The 16742-nt window shown below is 41.3% G+C and overlaps 1 protein-coding gene across 3 annotated transcripts in view; it reads right to left on the bottom strand.

The window, feature by feature from the left end:
* The window catches only part of MAST4 (microtubule associated serine/threonine kinase family member 4), a 433584-nt gene that overhangs the window by 229270 nt on the left and 187572 nt on the right, over positions 1-16742 (bottom strand). The window contains exon 4 of one of the 3 annotated variants that reach the window (XM_050946844.1): positions 14651-14725. The exons of the other annotated variants lie outside the window; for them this stretch is intronic. Coding sequence (XP_050802801.1) covers positions 14651-14725 — 75 coding nt within the window. The remainder of the gene's footprint in view (positions 1-14650; positions 14726-16742) is intronic. 3 annotated transcript variants of the gene reach the window in all.

Genomic DNA, 16742 nt, shown 5'->3' with positions numbered 1-16742 from the left:
TAAATTAATACTGAAATATCTAATGAAATTGAACTTTATTAATAAAATAATTGAGAATTGTATCTATAAACCATTTCTCAATTGACCAGTAGTTACATTACTAACTAACTTCATACTCCATCCTAAGTTCACAGTTGATAGCAGCCTATGCTATCCAAACTCTACTACTTTATGAGTACAATTAAATGCTGGTTACTTGAACCAAAATTAATAAAATACGAAAGCCTCTCCTACTCTAAAGGATAGCCGTATAAAAAGTAGCTTTTCAATACCAACATGAATACAATACTCCTGACGTGTACACTCTAGACACTTTATAGCCATTTTGTCTTTTTGTTTTTTAAAAGACCTCTCAAGAAAATGCAGGAGAAAATAATGACTATGACCAAGAATAACGTTAGTTAGATTTGATGCCTACTATGTTGCATTCTACATTTTCTCAGTCTGACTTTTATCAATAAATAACCATGTTTCTTTAACTAAAAAGTGTGGAAAATTCTGATTGAATTTTCCACTTCAAAGTACACAAAATCATTTCATCTAACACGCTGAGTTAGAAAATCCATGCTCCATTCTGGCCTCCTGTTGCACAGTCTATTTCACCCATTGGCAATGTACCATATCACTGCATGACTGGTAGAGCAGAGTGAATACATTGACTGAGAAATGTTTTCAAACACCAATCCCACATGGATTCCAGCTACTACCAAACTCAAACAAATATTCTCATCCTTACAATTTAAGAGCACTATAGTACACTCAGAAAAATTCATGCAAGACATAAAATCCCAGCTGCTTGTACAACCGTGCAGCTGAACAAACTCAGGAGCACTAGTATGGTTTTTCAGTGCTTTAGGTTTGGGAAAAAAAACTGATCGACTTTCAGATAAAAACCTAGTTTTACTGGGCTTTTTGCATTAGGGAGGGGATGATGGAGGAACACAAGGACAAACTCATTTGGGCATTTCCAAATGCACCATACACTTCACATTAAAACATAGCTGTGCAAGTTCCCGGTAATAGTTTTCTCTCTCCACTGCCAAGCATTGTGTAAACATTGCAGCTCAGGTCCTCACTCACCCATATCTATTCTTTTTTCACCCTACCCCCTGCCCATTTGCCACGCTTGCTGGTGGATGGAAACTAGACGCCATACCACTGCCTAACCCACACCTGAGTGAGCAAGTGGCTTCTACTTCACTTGTTGCACATACAGGTAGGCTGCTCCAGGGGCAGGACACAGGATGCTAGCCATGTTTATCAGCTCCCCAGCAACAGTGGATGTTTTCTGTAGTGATGATGAAGACATAGTAAATCCCCACTCCTGCTAACCCCTATCTTCTTTCTGCTGATTTTACTCACCTGGTTAAATGCAACCTTAGCTCTGAATATCCTGGTTCTTATTTAAAAGATTTTTTTGAACTACAAAGGTTACATTGAAAAGATTCTTCCCATTAACAGGCAGAACTGCTATCATAAACATTAGTCCTTTGCCCATCCAGGGATGTCAAAGCGCATATTGTCATCTCTGTGACGCCACTAAATGATGTTGGGGTCTCTGGCACAAGTCAAGTGTCCAAGTTGACAAAACACCCACTTCAGGCATAATATCAACTTTTGAATGATGAGAATTTCCTTAGGATATTTTTTTGAATTAATGAAATGCTCTGACACAATGTTGTAAATCATTGGTTCAAAGATGGAATGTATGTACGTATATATTAGTGAATTATTAATACGATGTGGAGTCTGTGCAGGGATTATCAAAATTCAAGTATGTGCATCTGATCTCCCAGATATTATAATTTCTGCCTCTGGCAGCCTACTGGGTCCACTATTCCTCCCTCACCATCTTTCTGCACCAACTCTCCTCTAGCTCTTGTGCCAGAGCTTCAGAATTCATAATCAATCGTGGAGATTTCACTGAGAATTCCCAGAAAACAAAGTTTCTAATAAATTATCCATGTTTTGGAAAAAATGCCCCCTTTCAGTACAAGATGCTACTGAAATAGGATTTTAAAGAGAGATTAGAGAAATATTCAAGTGAATTTAGAATGTCATGAATTTTGAATACTCATGAATGATCTTGTTACATCAAACTTTACTTATACTTCTCTTCTGACAGGAAACCACTCAACATTTTGGAGGACTGGTTCATTTCTGTCTAAGTTATGAAGGGTGTGTGCATGTATGCACAAACAAATTGAGTTTACAAAAGAAAGCGTGTTACAACTTAAACTATGGAAATCGAATCATAGAAATGTAGGACTGGAAGGAACCTCGATAGCTCATCTAGCCCAGTCCCCCACATTGAGGAAGGACTAAGTATTATCTAGACCATCCGTGACAGTTTGCCTGACTTGTTCTTAAAAACCTCCATGACAGAGATTCCACAACCTCCCTAGGTAATTTGTTCCAGTGCTTCACTATCCTTACAGTTAGGAAGTTTTCCCTAATATCTAACCTAAATCTCCCGTGCTGCAATTTAAGCCCATTACTTTCTGTACTGTCCTCAGTGGATACGGAGAATAATTTATCACCTTCCTCTTACCTTATCACCTTTTACATAGTTGAAGACTGCTATGAGGTCCCCACTCAGTCTTCTCTTCTCCATACTAAACAAATCCAATTTTTTCAGTCTTTTCTCGTAGGTCATGTTTTCTAGAGCTTTCATCTTTTTTGTTGCTCTCCTCTAGACTTTCTCCAATTTGTCCACATCTTTCCTGAATACGACTCCCAGACCGGGACACGATACTCCAGCTGAGGCCTTATCATTGCTGAGTAGAGTGGAATAATTACTTGTAATGTCTTGCTTACAATACTATTGCTAATACATCTCAAAATGACTTTCACTTTTTTTGCAATAGGATTATACTACTGACTCATTTAGTTTGTGATTCGCTATAACTCACACATCCTCTTCTGCTATATCCTTCTTAGGAGTGTAAGAACTTAGCAAGGAAAAGTGCTAGACAAAAGCGACAATCAGTGGCGCTTCTTTCTTTACATACCATCCTATAAAAAAAGGTATAATGTGTAAGACAGCTATGTCCGGAAAGGGCAAGTTATTGTAATGCTTTCTGATTTAGGTCCAGCATATCTAAATAACCATCTAGAAATAGGTGAACAATGCAAGTTTAAGAATGCATGTCTATAATGTATTTAAGATGTGTCTACCATAGTCGCTCTCAGTATTAAAGTCTGTTCACCTTAGTAATTTACATATCTGCAGCCTTAGCTTTACCATTTTTCACTTAAGACTTAGGATCTCAGTTCAGGTCCCAAATGCTGGTGATATTAGAATATCAGAATGACCACGCTGGGTCCATCTATCCCAGAATCCTGTCTTCTGACAGTGGCCAATGTCAAGTGCCCCAGAGAGAATGAACAGAACAAGTAATCATCAAGTGATCTATCCTTGTCACCCATTCCCAGCTTCTGGCAAACAGACTAGGGACACCATCCCTGCCCATTCTGGTTAATAGCCATTGATGCACCTATCCTCCATGAATGTATCTAGTTTTTTTTGAACCTCGTTATAGTCACAACATCCTCTGGCAAGGAGTTCCACAGGTTGACTGTGCGTTGTGTGAAAAAATACTTCCTTTTGTTTGTTTTAAACCTGCTGCCTATTAAATTCATTTGGTGGCCCCTAGTTCTCATGTTAGGAGAAGGAGTAAATAACACTTCCTTATTTACTTTCTCCACATCAGTCCTGATTTTATACACCTCTATCATATCCCCCCTTAGTCTCTTTCCCAAGCTGAAAAGTCCCAGTCCCATTAATCTCTCCTCATACGGCAGCAGTTTCATACCCCTAATAATTTTTGTTTACCTCTTCTAAGTCCAATATATCTTTTTTGAGATGAGGCGACCACATCTTCATGCAGCATCCAAGATGTTGGGGTACCAAGGATTTATAAAGAGGCAATATGGTATTTTCTGTCTTATCTATCCCTTTCTTAATGATTCCCAACATTCTTCTCACTTTTTTGACTGTCACAGCGTATGGAGTGGATGTTTTCAGAGAACTATCCACAACGACTCCAATATCTCTTTCTTGAGTGGTCACATCTCATTTAGACCCCATCATTTTATATGTATAGTTCGGATTATGTTTTCCAATGTGCATTACTTTGCATTTATCAACATTAAATTTCATCTGCCATTTTGTTGCCCAGTCACCCAGTTTTGAGAGTTCCTTTGCAAAGAGCTACAAGTCTGCCTGGGACTTAAATATCTTGAGTAGTTCTATATCATCTGCAAATTTTGCCACCTCACTTTTTATCCCTTTTTCCAGGTCATTTATGAATATGTTGAATAGGACTGGTCCCAGTACAGACCCCTGGGGAACACCACTATTTACCTTCCTCCATTCTGAAAACCGACCATTTATTCCTACCCTCCGTTTCCCATCTTTTAACCAGTTACCAATCCATGAGAGAACCTTCCCTCTTAACCCATGATAGCTTACTTTGCTTAAGAGCCTTTGGTGAGGGACTTTGTCAATGGCTTTCGGAAAATCTAAGTACACTAGATCCACTGGATTCCCCTTGTCCACATGCTTGTTGACCCCCTCAAAGAATTCTAGTAAATTGGTGAGGCATGATTTCCCTTTACAAAAACCATACTGATGCTTTCCCTACAGATTATGTTCATCTATGTGTCTGACAATTTTGTTCTTTAAAACAGTTTCAACCAGTTTGCCCGGTTTTGAAGTCAAGCTTACTGTAATTGCCAGGATCACCTCTGGAGCCCTTTTTAAAAACTGGCATCACATTAGCTATCCTACAGTCATTTGGTATAGAAGCTGATTTAAATGATAGGTTACAGATGACACTCTCTTTTATTACTGAACAATATATGTCTAATATCTCAAAGTTACTAGCACTTATTCATGGGATAGCTAGAAATGAAAAACACAATCCTAAAAGATTTTCACTAGCTCGAAAAGTAGAACATATGCTTAGAGGATACTGTAACTCCAGGGCCGATTTCATCAGTGGTGGGAGTCTATTTCCAATCATAGAAACTACTGAAAATCATAAAAGGGTTCAGTGGATATTACTGTATACTGTACATAACTGTTAAAGTATTCAGTCGGAATTAAGATTAGGAAGGATTTTTAAGAAGTCAGTTTCTTTGTTGCAATGTTCTCTCCCTACATTAAGTTTGGAGCTTGTGTTATTCAGCACACTGTACTATCAATATTTTTTCCATGCTAACAGAATTTCAGAGCAATCCTCAGGAACCTTACCTACAAATGCTCCTAATTTATACTGACAGCTCATCTGGAATAAACCTTTATTACTATTACGTATTGAAACACCACAAGATTTTGAAACTAATCTTCTGAACACTTTCTCTTGTCCCTCTCCCCTCCCACCTCCTCACCCCACATGCTCCCACATCGAATTGATTTTTATTTGATGGTTGCCTGTGCCAGCTTCACATATAACTATTTCATTGTGTCCTTTAGATTATTATTCCTACAGCATATTCTTCTTTACCATGGTTTACCTTTGTTCATTTGTTGCTCATATTTGCTATCTACTGAGAAATTTCAGTGAACAAAGTCTGAGTACACTTCACGTTAGTTTGGCTTCTAATTTTAGGCACTATGCAGTTATTGCTGAAAACAGATCAAATTACTTTAATTTTTTAAATTATATTAACAGTGTTTTAAAAAATCAACACATTTCACTCAACATTTTTTTTACCTGTAACATACACATTATTTTTATATTTTTGTGCATGAAACCCTGTCTCTTAGGATCTTTTGTGCTGTTATATGCAAAAAGTTCTAAAATGCTGTAATATCTAATGCACTGATTTTTATTAATACCATATATAAGAAACTTGTGCAACTTGTCTAAAACACTGTTTTCTCCCTAAATACTCTCTTCTAGTCACTATTGGCTTCTTTATTATGCTTCCTGGCTTAGTGGATAGGAAAAGCAGTAGACATAATTAAGTTTACGTTTTAGTCACAAGTATTTTTAGTAAAAGTCATAAACAGGTCATGAACAGTAAACAAAAATGTGCAATCCGTGACCTGTCCATGACTTGTTCCTCTTTTGAGAAGGGTGAAGGCACCAATCTACCGCCCTGATGTGGCATCCTGGGAGGTATGCTGCCTGCCAGAGGCCCGTATCTGAGACGTTATGGAGGGATTGTCAAGGATCATTCAGCCCTCTGACTACTACCCGATGCTACCCATCCATGTGGGCACCAATGACACTGCGAGGTCTGACCCTCAGCAGATCAGAAGTGATTACAGCGCTTTGAGAGTAAGGGAGAAGGAGCTGGGAACACAGGTGATGTTCTCTTTGATCCTTCCGGTCAAGGATAAGGGCCTGCAGGTGAATGCCTGGCTGCGAAGATGGTGTCACCAGGAAGGCTTCAGCTTCTTTGACCACAGGATGCTGTTCCAGGAAGACGGACTGCTTCCGGGAAGGGGAAGAGCATATTTGGATACAGACTAGCTAACCTAGTGAGGAGGGATTTAAATTAGATTTGAAGGGGGCAGGTGACCAAAGTCCACAGGTAAGTCAAAAACAAGGAGAACTGGGAGAAGGGTCGGAATTTGGTGGGGGGGAGCATGGGCTGTTATAGCAGGGATAAAGGAGAGACAAGACAGAACTGCAGGGGGAGGGGGGAAATCAAATCAGTATCTTATATGTCTACAAGAATGCGAGAACTATTGAGATTAAGCAGGAAGAACTCAAAATGCTAGTAAACAAACATAACTATGACATAGTTGGCATCACAGAACTTGGTGGGTTAATATGCATGACTGGAATATTGGTATAGAAGGATACAGCTTGCTCAGGAAGGACAGACACGGAAGAAAGGGAGGAAGTGTTGCCTTATATATTAAAAATGTATAGACTTGGACTGAGGTTGAGATGGAAATAGGAGACAGACTTGTTGAAAGTCTCTGGGTAAGGATAAAAGGGGTAAAAAAAACAAAAAACCAAGAGTGATGTCATGACAGGAGTCTACTACAGATCACCTAACTAGGAAAAAGAGATAGTTGTTTAAAAAAAGCCTCATCTAACAAAATCATCCAAAGCACAGGACTTGGTGGTGATGGGGGACTTCAACTACTCAGACATCTGTTGGAAAAATAACACAGCAAAGCACAGATTACCCAACAAGTTCGTGGAATGTATTGGAGACAATTTTTTATTTCAGAAGGTGGAAAAAGCAACTAAGAGAGGCAGTTCCAGATTTGATTTTGACAAAATAGGGAGGAACTGGTTGAGAATTTGAAAGTGGAAGGGAGCTTGGGTGAAAGTGATCATGAAATGGTAGAGTCCATGATTCTAAGGAATGGTAGGAGGGAGAACAGCACAATAAAGAAAATGGATTTCAAGAAGGCAGACTTCAGCAAACTCTGAATTGGTAGATAAGATCCCATGGGAAGTAAACAGTTGGCAGTTTTTCAAAGAGACATTAAGAGCAAACAATCCCACTACGTAGAAAAGATAAGAAGTATGGCAAGAGACCACCCTGGCTTAACCAGGAGATCTTCAATGATCTAAAAATCAAAAAAGAGTCATGCAAAAAGTGAAAACTAGGTCAAATTACAAAGGATGAATATAAACAAACAACACTAATATATAGGGACAAAATTAGAAAGGCCAAGGCACAAAATGAGCTCAAACTAGATAGAGACAAAGGACATAAAGACATAAAAGACATTCTACAAGAAGCAAGAGGAAGACCAAGGACAGGGTAAGCCCATTACTCAATGAGAGGGGAAAAACAATAACAGAAAATGTGAAAATAGAGGTGCTTAATGACTTCTTTGCTTCGGTTTTCACCAAGAAGGTTGGTGGTGATTGGACATCTAACATAGTGAATGCCAAGACAATGAGGTAGGATCAGAGGCTAACATAGGGAAAGAACAATTAAAAATTACTTAGACAAATAAGATGTCTTCAAGTCACAGGCAAGTAGGAAAAGGCAGGTCTACATGATTGGAGACTCGTTACTGAGAAGAATAGACAGGCCTGTAACTAGAGCTGATCGGGAGAACAGAAGGGTGTGCTATCTGCCGAGTGCTAAGATACAGGATGTGGACCCGAGGCTGAAAAGGATCCTAGCAGGAGTGGGAAAGAATCCATTGATTGTCCTTCATGTGGGAATGAATGATACGGCTAGATTCTCGCTGGAATGTATCAAGGGAGACTATGCCAGACTGGGGAAGACACTTAAGGAAATAGAGGCTCAGGTGATCTTCAGTGGGATTCTGCCGGTTCCTAGAGAAGGGCAACAAAGGTGTGACAAGATTAGGGTGATCAACAGATGGCTCAGGCAGTGGTGCTATAAGGAGGGCTTCGGTATGTACGGCCATTGGGAAGCATTTATGGACAGAAGACTATTCTCTCGGGATGGACTTCACCTGAGTAAGGAAGGAAATAGACTTCTAGGATGGAGGCTCGCCCAACTGATTAAGAGAGCTTTAAACTAGGAATTCGGGGGAGATGGTTGGGAGATGTCCAGGAGATCTCCACGCCGGAATTTAACCTTGAGAGGGAAGTAAACAAATACAGCCGTGAACAGATGAATTGACATAAGGAGGAAGGGTAGTGTAGATACCAGACTAACAGGTGATGCTGGTGGTAGAATGTCTGTGCCTAACAGGGTAAAGAATGTCAGTGAAGCCAAACGGCAAAAATTAAGATGTTTGTACACTAATGCGAGGAGCCTAAGGAACAAAATGGAGGAACTAGAGCTACCAGTGCAGGAAGTGAAACTGGATATTATAGGGATAATAGAAACATGGTGGAATAGTAGTCATGACTGGAGTACAGGTATTGAAGGCTATGTGCAGTTTAGGAAAGACAGACATAAAGGCAAAGGTGGTGGAGTAGCATTGTACATCAATGAGGAGGTTAACTGTAAAGAAATAAGAAGTGATGGAATGGACAAGACAGAGTCTGTCTGGGCAGACTGGCAGAGGCCCTGGAGGTTTTTCACCTTCCTCTGCAGCGTGGGGCATGGGTCACTTGCTGGTGGATTCTCTGCAGCTTGAGGTCTTCAAACCACAATTTGAAGACTTCAATAACTCGGACATAGGTTAGAGGTTTGTTATAGAAGTGGATGGGTAGGATTCTGTGGCCTTTGTGCAGGAGGTCAGACTAGATGATCATATTAGTCCCTTCTGACCCTAAAGTCTATGAGTCTAAGTCAGGGCATGATGAAATGCATCCTAGAATACTTAAGGAGCTGACTGAGGGGATATCCAAGCCATTAGCGATTATCTTTGAAAAGTCATGGAAGATTGGAGAGATTCAAGAAGACTGGAAAAGGGCAAACATTGTGCCAATCTATAAAAAGGTAGAAAAGGACAACCTGGGGAATAACACCCCAGTCAGCTTAACTTCTGTACCCAAAAAAGATAATGGAGCAAATAATTAAGCAAGCAATTTGCAAACCTCTAGAAGATAAGGTGATAAGTAATAGCATGGATTTGTCAAGAAAAAATCGTGTCAAACCAACCTGATACCTTTCTTTGACAGGGTAACAAGTCGTATGGATGGGGAGGGGGAAGCAGTAGACATGGTATATCTTGACTTTAGTAAAGCTTTTGATACTGTCTCGCATGACTTTCCCTAATTTGTTTATGAGAAATACAACCTTGATAGAGTTACTATAAGGTGGGTACAAAACTGGTTGGAAACCCAGTCCCAGAGAGTAGTTATCAGTGGTTCACAGTCATGCTGGAAGGGCACAATGAGTGGGGTGCAGCAGGGATCAGTTCTGGGTCTGGTCTGTTCAATATCTTCATCAATTATTTAGATAATGGCATAGAGAGCACACTTCTAAAGTCTGCAGACGATACCAAGATGGGAGGGGTTGCAAGTGCTTCGGAGGATAGGATTAAAATTCAAAATGATCTGGACAAACGGGAGAAATGGTCTGAAGTAAATAGGATTAAATTCAATAAGGGAAAATGCAACATACTCCATTTAGGAAGAAACAATCAGTTGCACGTATACAAAATGGAACAAACCTGCCTAGGAAGGAGTACTGAGGAAAGGGATCTGGGGATCACAGTGTACCACAAGCTATGTATGAGTCAACAGTGTAACACTGTTGCAAACAAAAGAAAACATTCTGGGATGTATAAGCAGGAGTGTTGTAAGCAAGACACAAGAAGGAATTCTTCTGCTCTACTCCACACTGATTAGGCCTCAGCTAGAGTATTGTTTCCAGTTCTGGGTGCCACTTTTCAGGAAAGTTGTGGATAAGCTGGAGAAAGTCCAGAGAAGAGCAACAAAAATGATTAAAGGTCTAGAAAACATGACCTATGAGGGGGAACACTGAAAATACTGGGTTTGTTTAGTCTGGAAAAGAGATGACAGAAGGGACATGATAACAGTTTAAGTATACAAAAAGCTGTTATAAGAAGGAGGGAGAAGAATTGTTTTTCTGAGCCTCTGAGGATAGGACAAGAAGCAATGGGTTTAAATTGCACCAAGGGAGGGTTAGGTTGGACATTAGGAAAAGCTTCCTAACTGTCAGGGTGGTTAAGCACTGGAATAAATTGCCTAGGGAGGTTGTGGAGTCTCCATCATTGGAGATTTTTTAGAGCTGGTTGGACAAACATCTGTCAAGAATGGTCTAGACAATACTTAGTCCTGCCATGAGTGCAAGGGATTGGACTAGATGACCTCTCGAGATCCCTTCCAGTCATATGATTCTATATACCCCTAAGTCTTGGGTGCTCTGGAGAAGGGGTCAGCCCGGGGGCACCGTGGGTGCTCTGAGCACCAGTGAGGTGGCCCAGGGACACTGCGGGTGCTCTGTGGTGGGTGGAAAAGGCTTTTGACACCATCCCATGTGACATTATCATAGGCAAACAACCAAGTGATTTAAATAAAATTATTCTATGTTGTGTACAAAACTGGTTGAAAGACTGTACTCAAAAAGAATAGTTATCAAAAAAGTAGGGGGGAATATATAGTAGAATCCCACAGGAGACTGTCCTGGGTCCACTACATTCATTTTTTTCATTAATGACAAAAAAGGTGGAGAGTATGCTTATAAAATTTGCTGATGACACCAACCTGGGAGCACATTAATAGAAGTGTCTGATACAAGACATAGAAAGTAACTGTCCTGCTCTACTCAGCTGGAACATTTTGTGAAGTTCTGGGCACCACATGTAAGAAAGATGTGGACAAACTGGAGAAAATGCAGAAATGAGCAACAAAAATGATAACACATTTAGAAAACCTGACCTATGCGGAAAGGTTAAAAAAAAAAGGCCTTGTTTAGTCTTGAGAAAAGAAGACCAAGGTGGGACCTGATAAAAGTATTTAATATGTTAAGGGCTAGGATACAGTGACCAATTATTCTCTATGGCCACTGAGGGTAGGACAAGTAGTAATTATCTTAATCTGCAGCCAGGGAGATTAGATTAGATATTAGGATAAATTTTCTAACCATACGAGTTCTTAGGCACTGCAATAGGTTTCCAAGGGAGGGTGTGGAATTCCTGTCCCTGGAGGTTTTTAAGAACAGTTTAGACAAACACCTTGTCACATATGGATTCAGACACACTTGCTTCAGTGCAGAGGGCTGGATTAGATGACCTCTTGAGGTCCCTTCCAGCTCTATGTTTCAATGATTGACATTTCTCCAATTCACAGCCCTGGTATAATTATAACTTGCAAAGAACTGTTCTGTGAGGAGAGAAGAGTTGATAATGTTTCTTCCTCAAATACTCCAAAGCCCACTCATTTCTTTTGTCTACATTACCATAACCCTAGTTCAAGCTGTGACTCTCTCTCAACCTCAGCTCCTGAAGCCTGCTCTTCTCATGCACATCCTCTGACTTCCACTTTACTTCACCTTTAATTCATCTATAGTGCTTCCATAAAAATAATTTACCTGGCCCCAAGGCTCTGACCGTGTCTAGCACTTCTTCAAATCCATTAACTGGGTTTCCTGTAACTTTATCAGTGCTAAACTCTTAGACCTTGACCTCATCATCAATGTACTATTCTGTTCGAATCAATTATTGTTGTCCCCCTAACAAGGTCCAACTTTCCTGAGTAACTCCCCCTTTGGGTTGATCTCTATGCCTCCTTCTACGCTGTGCTGTGCAACAAAATGTGACTCTACTCTCTCCTCCTCTCAGTCCTTCCTGAAAACACAAAGATGTCTATGAAACCTATTTCTTCCACTTCGAGCCCGTCTTAACCTGTAAAACAAGAATTCGTATAATAGCTTTGGTACTAACATGACAGGAACCCACTCTTAACATATTCAGTTTCACTGTTTCCCTAACACTCTGCTCTTCTCTGTACGATCTATTTAGCTCTGCACGCAGGGACTTATCTTCCTCTCTGTGAGGATGAAGCATGTTTGGCACTATACAAAAATAACTAGGTAACAAAATAAGAAATGGCTTGGGTCCCAGTTAACAAGTGTCTACCTCTCCCCCAATAACCTGCTATAACTGTTGAGGTCAGTTGTGGTACTCAGGATAACCAGTGATGAGCTGGAGCCGGTTCTCAGCGGTTCGCAGGAACCAGTTGTTAAGTCTAGAAACCCTTTTAGAACCGATTGTTCCAGGACAACCGGTTCTAAAAGGATCGCCCCCCCGGGCCCCAGCTCACCTCTACTTCCTGGGCTCCTCCCCTGAAGGCTCTGCTCCTCCCTTCGCCTCCCCCTCCCCGGGACTAGGGAGGGCTCAGAAGCAAGAAGCAGATGTTAGCGCGGGAAGCCTGGGACTAGGGAGGGCTCAGAAGCAAGAAGCAGCTTGGCAAGGTAAGCTGGGGCAGGGAAGCCAGGAGGGGACCAGGGAGGGCTGGTGCGGCCTAGCCCAGCCCTGCTCGGGCCGAGCGCCGAGCTCCAGCCCCGGCCAGGGCCGAGCACCCCGGCTTCAGCCGCGAGTGTCCCAGCTCCGTCCCAGCCGAGCGCTTCAGCCCGGGCCCAGGCCCGGCTGAGCAGTTCCAGCCCGGGCCCAGTTCGGCTCCGGCCAAGCGCCCCAGGCCTGGCCTGGCCCGGGCCTGGTTGAGCAGCATCGGCCCCAGCCCCAGCCGAGAGGCTCTGGCCTGGGCTCTGGCCGAGCGACTCCGGCCTTGGGCCGGGGCCAGAGCCACTCAGCTGGAGCCAGGGCTGCTCAACCAGGCCTGGGCCAGGTGAGGCCCGGGGCACTAGGCTGGAGCAGAACTGGGCTGGGCCACACCGCACCTCCCTGGAGCCCTCCTCGCTCCTCTGCCCCATCTTATTTTGCCAAGCCTGGCTCCGGTCAAGTGGTTCCTCCTGGGTCTGGTCCCTGCCAAGCGGCTCCAGGTCAGCCCCAGCCTGGTCCAGCACCCCCAGCCTGGCCTCCAGCACGGTAATGGAGCAGGGAGGGGGTGTTGGAAAAGGGCAGGGGAGTTTGGGGTGGGTGGGTGGATAGGGATCAGGGCAGTCAGAGGGCAGGGAACAGGGGGATTGAATGAGGGCAACGGTCCCGGGGGGCAGTCAGGAAGGATCAGAGGTTGGATGAGGCAGTGGGGGCCAGTTGGGGCAGGGGTTCCACTTCCAGGGGCAGTCAGGGACAGAGAGAAGGGGTGGCTAGATAGGGCAGGGGTCCCGGGGGGGGGCCATCAGGAATGAGAGGAGGGTTTGGATGGGGTAGGGATCTGGGGCGGGGGGCCATGACCCCCTCGTGAGGTGAGGAGGAGGGAACCAGTTATTAATTTTTTGGCAGCTCATCACTGATAACAGCCCCTAACAGTGGCTGGCCCATGACTCAAATTCAGTTCTCCCACTGTTGAGCTTTAGGGTAGAAGACAAGCCATATGTCCTTTCTCAAATGTACAGTATTCTTGCGGGAAAAGGGGAAAACTAAGGGGATTGGGGGTAGAGAGGAGAAAGGGAGTCCGCTCTGACTATTTGTTAGATTCTTGCAAAAAAGTAGAAAAAATTGTAACTATTACGCACATGATCTCAAATATGCAATGTGGTACATTTCATTAATCTAGAATATAAAACTAATATCCACAATAGCTATCGTTTCCCATATCCTGCTGATTACATTTCTTGAACCATACCTAATTTTTATATACCTAACTGAAATGATCTGCTAGGAAAGACAGAATAAGCTTGTCAGTATATCTGACATTGCTATTGAATCTGCCAGCATAAATACTAATGCTCCAACGGTATCTTTAATTCTACACATTGTATCAGGGCTTGCTCAAGAGACTAATCAATGTTATCCCAGGACACCCTTCCCAAATTGTTTGTGGCATTATTATAAGAAATATTCCATTTTAATATTGAGAGAGAAAAGAATTAATTGTATGTCCCATATTTGTGAATACACTTAAAAATGTGAAAAAATACAGACACTGAACAGAACACACAGCAAAAGTAGCAAATATAATTATAATTTTCTATACACACACTGTACATCCAAAAAACTCACCCACAACTGTTGGAGGTGCAGTATTATACATGCATATTGAATATCTTCAATATGCAAATTCATCTTTATGAAACAGTGCTGACCACATTACTCACAGGTGGGTAATAATTAATGCTCCTATCAAGTGTACATCAGATCTTCACTAAAGCTGTCACATTCCATTGGTACAACATTTCATTTTTAAAACTGTCCTTCAATAAGTCCACTCACTTTCGTAGCCGCTGGTTCCACTAGTCTCTGACGGTGCCGTGTTGAGCTGAAATGGCTCTTCTGAAGCGGCCCTTCCTGACAGTGAATGGAAGACAGGAAGGGAAAAGAAGAGAGAAAAGGGAAGAGGATGGATCGTGGAGGGGATGGAATGAAGGATGGTCAGAGAAGGGAGAGGGAGAGTATTTAACCGAACTGTACTTTCACTATCTTTCTAAGAGCTTTATGAAATATATTCCACAGTTTCACCATATGCGTATCAGAGAAAAATGAAGTTATTTTGCTTGTAACCTCTTGAGGCTTCTATATATATATTGTGTATGGACACTTAATGAGATAGCATGAATATAGATGACAAAGATACACACACTGAAGTTACAAAAGCTTTGTCTTGCCATTACTATGTACTTAAACTAGCAAGTAACGTATCACCAGTTTTGAAAGTGCACACAAAAAAAAATCGTATGTAACCCAACTTGATCCATATTCTAACTGAAAACTCTGAAATCCCCTTGGTAAAAAAACAAAACACCTCTTTAGATTTATATCCCTCGTACACATATTTTAGAGCTCCAAAAGATGAATCAACTACATGATACTTTTCAGATTTACACTTAGCAGGTATGAGAGTTTCATTCCTTCTTTTGAATGAACAGTTAAGAAGTGGGTTGTAAAAGACAACTGTTCTGGTTTATGGAGCAGCATCTGAAGGAACACTCTGTTGGAAGAAATGCAAGTACATAGTCCAAAAACAGGCACAAAAATTATCTAGGTCATTGGCTCACTTGCTTTGTAGACTGATTGCAGAAAAACTCAGCTGTTTGATTGTCAATGACTGTTGCAGTTTTCATAAGAACAAGTGGAGACTGACTACTGTAACCTTTGGTACCCTATTCTTGCCATTTCTCTGGTCCCCCTTATGGACCATGGTAAATGTGAGTGTGACACTTCATAAAGAGAAGAGCTGCTTCAACCAAAGGCTCCAGTATAGGCACCATTCTCCTCCAGCCGCTTATCATGAAAGTTAAGATGGCTACTTTCTTTTCAGGGACTTTACCTCAACATGCTAACTCAAATTATCTAAATAAGAAACAAGGATTTATTAAGGAGAGAGAGAGAGAGAAATCAGATTTAAAAAAACAAAGGAGGCATGCATACCGTATAACCTGCATCTCTGCAAGAGATAACTAAGCAAAAGCATCCTATATGAGCTTCAATAAAGAAATAAAATGTTTCACATTTCAATTAATCACATCCATCTTTGGCAGGTCAGCTTATCAGAGCCATATGACATCATCTGTTTTCCCTCTTTCTCCTCTTTATCTAACTCACCGCCATGATACTCTATTTTCAGGATTCTTTGAAGTGCCTGGCTTACCATACCAAACTCACTGCAACGAGGTGAAACCCCCAGCAGACTATACCATGGACATTCAATGGATTTTGAATAGAGACAAGATTGCATTAGCAAATCTGAATAAACACTTCCAGTTCTCACTTATCTTCACTTTGACACCCTATACACACACCTTCTTGTTCTCTTAATTATGATGATATATCATTTTTATTGTGCTGGATATTTGCCTAAGTATGCTAGGTTTCCTTTTAAAGCTATGATTCCAATTCATGTTCAATATTAATTCTACTTTATATCACATATGAATCAGACAAATTTAATTTGTCAAATATAAACAGGAGACTGCAGATGAAAGAGGAATGTGGGAAATATTAGGACATTTTCCTCTTCTACAAGAAGAAGTGTTCCTGAAACTTTGCATGAAGTTATAAAATACTTCAATTTGACTACTAAAATAAATCAAATTTTACTGCCCATTAAAATATACTGTAAACTACATATCCACTGGTTCGAAAATTTCCTAGTTATGAAAGGACAAAGTATTACTATGCTAATGATTTTCAATGCTGAATGAACTTAAATGCTAGCTTCCTGGCAATATGTTTTTAATATCACAAGCTTTCATCTCTAATATCAGAAAATCTTTTTCTAGAGTATAACAGATTCCCATGCTTTGAACAAAAAGGTTAGGAAAGCACCTGTGGGTGTTTTGGATATTAACAACAATGCAATCCCTCC

The sequence above is a fragment of the Gopherus flavomarginatus genome, chromosome 3 (genome assembly GCF_025201925.1).
Source record: "Gopherus flavomarginatus isolate rGopFla2 chromosome 3, rGopFla2.mat.asm, whole genome shotgun sequence".
NCBI classification, from domain to species: Eukaryota; Metazoa; Chordata; order Testudines; family Testudinidae; genus Gopherus; species Gopherus flavomarginatus.
The sequence above is the reverse complement of the archived record's forward strand: the minus strand, read 5'-3'. Positions and strand labels throughout refer to the sequence as shown.